At 29.4% G+C, this 8,723-nt stretch overlaps 1 protein-coding gene across 1 annotated transcript; it reads left to right on the top strand.

Moving 5' to 3' along the window:
- Positions 1-624: 624 nt before the first annotated feature.
- Positions 625-5,333, top strand: LOC110816189 (putative G-type lectin S-receptor-like serine/threonine-protein kinase At1g61610). Its single transcript, XM_088212242.1, has 8 exons — positions 625-642; positions 740-1,989; positions 2,109-2,264; positions 2,450-2,607; positions 2,738-2,948; positions 3,244-3,481; positions 4,597-4,747; positions 4,875-5,333. Exons 2-8 carry the CDS (start codon positions 753-755, stop codon positions 5,172-5,174), a joined length of 2,451 nt encoding a protein of 816 aa, XP_088068368.1. The 5' UTR covers positions 625-642; positions 740-752; the 3' UTR covers positions 5,175-5,333.
- The last annotated feature ends 3,390 nt before the right edge of the window (positions 5,334-8,723 follow it).

Below are 8,723 nucleotides of genomic sequence, written 5' to 3'. Positions count from 1 at the left end.
CGTGGTGTATGGCTGTCCCCCTACGGGACACATTTATATGGTATGTGATTGTAGGACACAAATTAATAATTTTTTCAGATTTAATCCATTTTAAAACATAAAATTAAAGACTACATTAAAGAGATTTTTAAATATAAATTGAAAAAAAAAAAACATTTTAGTATTATAAAAATTTTGTTAATTTTTGCAACAAGTTATAGACCGTCATTTAAAAATCAACTCGGACTCGTCTCTTTCAAGGACATAGACGTATCAGAAAGTCTAAATCATGTGACTTTGAAATTTTAAATTAGGCAATTGATATCTCTTACTCTAACCCAAAATAAAAAAAAACAGCAATTAATTCTGCTTCGTGCTTTAATTACAGTAAATTCTGATGTGTGTAAGAGAACTATACTTAATTATAAGAGAAACTGAAGGACTTAATCATACTAGTTTGACTGTAAATTATTAGAACAACGCATTTCAAATAAGAACAAATATCCTATAATAAATTATTTGCGTACATTTTTATTACAGAGTTGAAAAATAAAGTTATATCTCCTGCCCATTATAGAAAGTAAAGGAATTAAAAGTCGTTTTCTTTTATAATATAGAACATTGATATTATAAATATCTTCGATTTGATGATTATCTATGCAGGTGCGAGAAAATCTTCAATTCTTCAAATGGGTTGCGATAACATCATGATTGCTTTTGTATTTTTTATAACATATTCACTTTGCATAATGCTTTACAGATGTGAAGGTAATATGCTGTCGGGAGATTACATCACTGGAAAAAAAATCCTGGTTTCTCCAACTGGTGCATTTGCGTTAGGGTTCTTCAGTCCTCAAGATTCCAATAAGAGCTACGTGGGTATCTGGTATCATGATTTAGGTCCCGAAAAAACAGTTGTTTGGGTTGCCAACAGAGACTCCCCACTGGATTCTCCAGGTAAATTCACGCTCAGACATGACAACCTATTGATTTTAGATAGTACAGGAAAGATTGTCTGGTCGACTAATATTACGTCGCAACATTCCGTAAACACAACAGTTGGATTGTTGAGAGACGATGGAAATCTTCTTCTACAACTTAACGAAAAAACCGTGTGGGAAAGCTTTAATACTTCTTCTGATACAACACTACCAGGAAAGATAGTCAGCTTTAACAAGAAAACCAACAAAGAACTTGTTCTGTCGTCTTGGTCAAACAAGCAAGATCCAAAACCAGGAATATTTACTTACGGGATCGACCCAGAAGGGATTACTCAGTTCCTCATCTGGAAGAAATCTAAACGATATTGGAGAAGTAATGTGTACGGGCTAAGTCAAACAGAATCTACATATGATCTGTGGAAGAATATGGACAACTTCCTCTTTACTTTGAACTTTATTGGTGATGAACATTATATGACATTCGAACTTGTTTCCCCAAGACAAGTCGATAAAGCCAGATTCTTGTTAACATCAGATGGACAAATTGCGCTTTTTTTTTGGCTTGGTTATGAATGGGCATCTATTTGGAGTGCACCATCTCGTATGTGTGACTTCTACGGATATTGTGGACCATCTGGTGTGTGCGACTTGATTAGTCAATCCTCTTCATGGCGAGTCTGTAAGTGTCTGCCAGGCTATAAGCCTAGAAATGAACAAGAATGGGATAGAGGAGAGTGGTCTGGTGGGTGCAAGGTGGAAAAAGATTTAGAGTGCGACAACAGAGATGGGTTTTCGAAGGTGAAGATGATGAAATTTCCCGATCTACCAATAATGCTAGGGATGATGAATGCAAGTACATGCCAGTCCAGGTGTTTGCAGAACTGCTCTTGCTCAGCGTATGGTTACTTGGATATGCCGAACAATAAAGTTAGGGATGATGATGTGGAAGGAAGAAATGATATAATTACATGTTTGAATTGGCATGGAGATTTGCTAGATCTTGTAGAATTGTTGTCTGGAGATGATAAGGGTAGAGATCTCTATGTTCGAATTCCAGGCTCCAAATCTGGTATGTTTAGTTCTAGCTGGATTTTATCTAGGGTTTACCTATAAATTTTTCTTTTTCTTACACATTTCTTCTTACGTAGAAATTATTTTAATGATTTAATTTTATGTATTTGTTTAAAGATGCAGTTACAGATGGGTCGCATGAGAATGACAATCATGTCCCCATTCAAAATAAGAAGGTGGTAGTTGCCATATCCACTGCATTAATTGCATTCCTTCTCATTGCTATAATTGCTTTATACTGTCTATGGTGGCGGAATACCTCAAGCGATCGCGGTATTCCTTTTTCTCTCCTTATTTAATTTTACAATAATAATAATAATATGGAAAATAATTTTTTGTGTAAATATAATTTAGTATATTACTTAATTATTCGTAAATATTTAAAAATAAAACAATTATATTTAATGGGTCTCATGATTTATTGATTATTAGTGTACTTATAATTTCGTTTATGGCAGAAGCAGAGAGAAATGTGATTGGGAGGAGCTTTACAAGTGAAGGCAGGCAGGAGGATGGAAAGCTGGTGGAATTCAATTTTAAGAGCATTTTATTAGCTACGAATAATTTTTCCGACTCAAATAAATTAGGAGAAGGTGGATTTGGTGCGGTTTATAAGGTGAAGTTTTATATATACATACACATACCTAGTAAATTAATATTATCCATTCAAATAGTCATATATGTGTCTATATATACAAACATATGCATATATGTTTATATAACGTATTTGATAATTATTTTTGTAGGGAAATTTGCCTCAAGATCGAGTAGTAGCAATAAAAAGGTTATCGGAGAAATCTTCACAAGGACTTGAGGAGTTCATGAATGAATTGAAACTCATTGCCAATCTGCAACATAAAAATCTTGTGAGGCTCATAGGCTGTTGTGTAAAGAATGGTGAAAAGCTTTTGGTCTATGAATACATGCCTAATCGAAGCTTGGACAAATTTTTATTCGGTAATTTTTTCTTCCTAAACCATCAATTTCTTTTTTTTTTATTTAAAATGATAAAAATTAATTTCTTTAAAAATTTTAAGTGAAATTGAAATAGCAGATTCAAAATTTTATTAGCATGATAAATTTGAAACATAATTTTTTATTTCTATTTGAAATTAAATTTTCTATAAGATTATATTTTTATTACTTTTAACATAATTTTTGTCATATTTTATTCCATTATTTGTAAGTGTCTCTAATTTAATTTTTATTTTTTTAATTTATTTTTTGATGATATATATTGTTATTGTATCAGATCCAAATGAAAAAAGAATCTTAGATTGGAATAAAAGATTTCAGATTATTGAGGGTATTGCTCAAGGAATTCTATATCTTCACAAGCATTCTAGACTAAAAGTAATACACAGAGACCTTAAAGCGAGTAATATTTTGTTGGATGGAGAAATGAACCCCAAAATTTCTGATTTTGGAATGGCAAGAATTTTTGACATGAATCAAACTGAAGCAAAGACCAACAAAGTAGTAGGAACGTAGTAAGTCTTTTTTCTACCTTTCTCTTCATTTTAGCTTGCTTATGTTATATATGGATTTATTTTTAATGTTCAACATAAAAATCTAATTATATAGTACATCATTGAAAGACAGTTATAAATTATAAATAAATATATTGATATATTATTAAAACAAAATCTTTTAAATTTTAAATATTTTTTTGAATAATTAATTATATAATTACTATTGTTACTTGGTTCAATAGGTATATATAAATTATTGTAGGAAATTTTTTTCTACTCATTATTAATTTGTACAAGTATGGTAAAACATTAGATTACATTTTTATTGAACTTCTTAACTCGAAAATTTAACTCATTAGTGTGTTATGGGGTTGCAATGACCAAATTAGATTAAGTTTCAACAAATCTATTGTCTTTTTTAATCATGCAATAAAAAATGGATCACAAATCCAACCTAGCTTTTTTTCTCATAAAGAAAAAGTTTGAAGTAGTATATTTTTTTTTCTTACTTAAAATTTATTTTTAAGTATGAATAAACATTCTATTTATTCTGTTACTAAAGTAGTACATTTAAATACAATACAAATTTTTTTTTTTTAAGTAAGCATTTAAATAATTTTTAACACATTCTATGATATGAATCTAAAGTATATTGATATATATAAAAAATATAGTGGTGCAATGATTAAGATATTCGTAAAAATTACATGTTCAAATATCATTTAAGATGTAGAATTCGATACTTTGTAGGTATATTATTAGTTAACAATGACCAACTCATAATTCTTAATTTAATGAAATTATAACTTTATTTATGAGTGTGTTGGATAGATTACAATAACAAACTTAGACTTCTCTTAACATTCAATAGTAGTTATATCCCTTTAGTTGGAATAGTGACAACGAATTAAAAAACCAAAGGAAAGTATTTTCTCAAGCAAAAAATTATGTAAATTTGTGAAAAAATTACTATGAATGTTAAAAGTACATTATTTCATACTAACATTTTCTTAAAGTATGAAAATAGACACTTGACAACATTTTTAATTATTGGTGTTATTAATTTTTTTATGTTTGTACTTTTAATTAAATTACTATATACTAATTAGACTAAATTTTGATTGTTAATCCAGTGGTTATATGTCGCCTGAATACGGTTTATATGGAAAATTCTCAGAGAAGTCAGATGTTTTTAGTTTTGGAGTATTGTTGATAGAGATTGTGAGTGGAAAAAGAAATATTAATTTTCATTGTGAAGATCTCTCTCAAATTCTCCAAATATGGGTGAGTTATATCCTCTTACTTATTTTCTCTTCTAGTGTTGTTTAGTTAAAAGTTTATATTTATGATAAATAATTACAATAATAAAATTTTCAATCTTGAAATTAATTATATTTAAAATACAATTTAGGCATGGAAAGAGTGGAAAAAAGGTAAAGCATTGGAGATAATAGATTCATCAATACGTGATACATGTTCTATTCAACAAGCTGAAAGATGTATCCATATTGGATTGTTGTGTGTTCAAGAAGCACCAATTGATCGACCAATTATGTCTTCGGTGATTTTGATGTTAGGAAACGAAACTATCTTACTTCCATCTCCCAAAGAACCTGCCTTTTGGATGAGCAATGATAATACAAGTCTTCACCAACCTTTCAATTCTCATTCCTATAATGAGATGACAATAACTTGGTCAGAGGCTCGATAGTAAACAAATGTGAAATAATTTATTTTTAAATTATATTAGCAATAAGTTAAAAGATTATTTAATACTAGTTTTTGTAATTTAGTAAAATTTTATATGATATGTAAAGGATAAAAAATATATATATAAATTATATAGATGGATATTTATCCTCTTATTCAATCTCCATTCTTTTTTTTTCTTTGAAATATCATTCTCAATATAAGCATAAAATAATTCGCATATTGATTAAAAGTAACTAAAATTGGATTTATATTAACTCATTTATATCAAAATGTTTACAATTTGATTTAGAAATATTGCAAAGTTAAGCAGTTTTTATAATTTTAATTATAAAGAAAGACTTTCATAGGATCTAATTATAACATAAAGTTTTTAGATTGATTAATCAAAATTTATATACCATAAAATTTTCACAACGAAAATAAGAATATACAGTAAAAAAAATCTGTTGGGATAAACAATCAATAATCTACAACAATATTTAAAGTACATGAAAAGAACTACGTAAGATCTATAATTTTAAAATATTAATTTATTAAAATAAAATAGAAAAATAATTTAACACATCCCTAATATGTGTTTAATTGATGTAAACATAAGTCAACAATATAAACAGAAAAAGACTATGAGATTTTAGCATCTTAAGAAATATTTACTTCTACATGAAACAAAAAATGCTTTTGAAAAGTTAAATATCTTCTATGCTAGTTTTTAATTACCTTGTAAAGATAAATATTTATACTATTTAATTTTTATTACTAAAATAGAATTAAAAATGGGAACTAATAATTCATAAAACTGTATCAAACTCTTTGTGTAGGATAACATAAGTTTTAGTAGATGAAATTTTAAGTATAATTTGGATTAAATCAATAAGTATATAAAATATATTAAAAAATTGATTTTTATGAAAAATGCTAGATAATGATTATTAATTAATAATTTTTATTAAAAAAATATATTTTTAATGGCAATATGGATTCATGGGTAAAAAATAAAAGAAAAAGCATCGTGGTTCAGGTCGGACTCATATGGATAATGGGGCGTAGGAGAAGAACGGTTCAAGTACGCGAATCAAAACAAGTTTGTGCCAAATGATAAATGTTTTTCTCACTCTTTCTCAAAAACAAAATCCTGATTTCTGTCCTTTTCTCGAAAAAATCCAAGCTACAAAGTGTATTAGAAGAGGGAGAAAGAAGTAATGAGGAGAGGCACAGTACAGATAAATTGGCACAATATCAAAACGGTTCTAACCCTAGACTTCCATCCTATTTTAGGTCTACTCGTCACTGGCGGTGCTGATTTTGATATCAAGGTATTGATATCTGGAATTACTCATTTCTCTCTGTTAGTTTGTTTATTGATTAATTTTACGTCCTTATTTGGGTCTCTAATAGCAATTAATTTGTTTTGTTAACTATTGTTTTCAATTATGTTGTACCTGGTCAAAAATTCCAAACTACGTATGAGTTTGGAATTTTTGAGTTCCTATCTCTTTTTGCCCATCTGTAAGGCATTTGCATAAAAGACACCCATTTATGTGGAAGTGGAATGTTGGTGTTTGCTTTATAGCTTGCTCTGTTTTAATCAATTGTAACTATTGATCGTTAATTATGCTTAATTCCTGTGTATAAATACCCAGTCTAATTAATGAAAACAATCGGCTCATTTTTTATCCACGAAGTAGTTACTCTCCTTTTTCGTCTCTCTCTCTCTCTCTGTTGCTTTCAAATATGATACAATCGCCTTCAGGTTTTTACAAATTTGTTATTGATTCTAGATTTTAATATGGAATGAGAGCAAATTTTTCTATCTTAACTTTCTTCGTCGTTTTATCTCTCAACATATGAAGAAGGAGAAAACCTAAAGTTACAGATAGATGAAATTTCTTCATCGATTTCCTTCCTACCTTCAAGATTTACAACATTGTTTGATTAATCACTCAAAAGAGTAAAACAATAATCTATTTTATAGCTCGGAGCCTCTACACAGTCAAGGTATGAATACTTCAACAACTGCATCAGAACCGTCGATTATGGAGAAAATCCTTGCAAGTCCTTACTATTTGCATCTGAGTGAGAATCCGTCTTTGCAGCTTACATCCTTTGTCCTCACATATAATAATTTTTACTCCTGGTCTAGGGCAATGAAAATGACTCATTTCAAAGAATAAATTAAAATTTATAAATGGATCTTTAAAGGTGCCGGATAGGGATGATCACATGTATGAATCCTAGGAGAGATGTTATGCAATTGTGCTCTCTTAGTTTATGAGATATATGTCACCATCTATAGTGCAGAGTGTTATATGGACTGATCATGCAAAAGACCTGTGGAAGTATTTGCATGATCGTTTTGCTCAAGAAGAGTTAGTAATAATTTTAGACCTACAAGAAGAAATATACAGTTTGAAACAAAATAACCTCTCGGTTACAAAATATTACACTCGATGAAGATTTTATAGGATGAACTACTAAACCTATAACGACTCACTTTCTCCGTAGAGAAATGAGCGCTATTCCACACATATAGTCTAATAAATTTACGCAGTAATAAATGAAAACCTAAGATTCAATCATCCATACACGGAATTACAAGATATGAGGCTTACAAGATTCTTTACATTAAATCACTATTATATAATTAATTGACTTTACAAGACGAACCCTTACTGTTACTAAAAATTCTTCAAAGTCTTCCTTCGATCTTGAGCTTACTCTTGATCTGGACTAATCTGCATTGGAGGATGTGAATTAGGGTGAGCTTCACGAACTCAGTAAGGAAAATGGGTAGTGCCCATAAAAAAAGACATGCACATACTCAATCACTAAATCTTCTAATCAGTTTGTTCAGTAAACATTCAAAATTTATTATTTCAGTAATATAATTCAAGACATCAACAGTTCTATAATTTATATAATTCAGTATTCAGTATCATAATTTAAGCAGTAAATAATTTAGTAGATATTAGTTCAGTATTTTAGTATCATAAACTTCACTCATGACTTCCAATCAGCTTATGTTTTATTAAAAATAGTTTCGCCGCACAATGCCGTTTTCATCGGCATCAACGAGGGCAGTAAGGATCCCCTTTACCACGTGAATACGCTACAGTTCAGTTCACAGTTTGTAGTTTGCAGTACATAGTATAAAGTTTACAATTTTTATTGCTTCGTCACGTCTGGCTAAAGCCGTATCCATTGGTATGGTTCACTATGATCACTCGCCAAAAGGCTACACACACATACCTCCCTCGGTGATACTGGTTAAACAGATTTTTTCATCTTTTGAAGATTTTTATGTTATGTTTTTACTGATCAGGTTCGCCACTAGATGACTTACTCAGACATGCACCTATTTATATATCACACACATATATATATATATATATTATGCATCAACAAAATTCACAATAAATACAATATATACATTTTATATACACAGTTACCAACTTAAATAAGTATATATATTAACACGCAACATATACAACATAAATATACTTGTATGTTCACACAAGGCGTATATGTATTCCTACGTATATATGTTGCA

The sequence above is a fragment of the Carica papaya genome, unplaced genomic scaffold (genome assembly GCF_054855325.1).
Source record: "Carica papaya isolate Zhongbai unplaced genomic scaffold, ASM5485532v1 h2tg000045l, whole genome shotgun sequence".
NCBI lineage: Eukaryota > Viridiplantae > Streptophyta > Magnoliopsida > Brassicales > Caricaceae > Carica > Carica papaya.
This window is presented reverse-complemented; position numbering and strand designations above follow the sequence as displayed.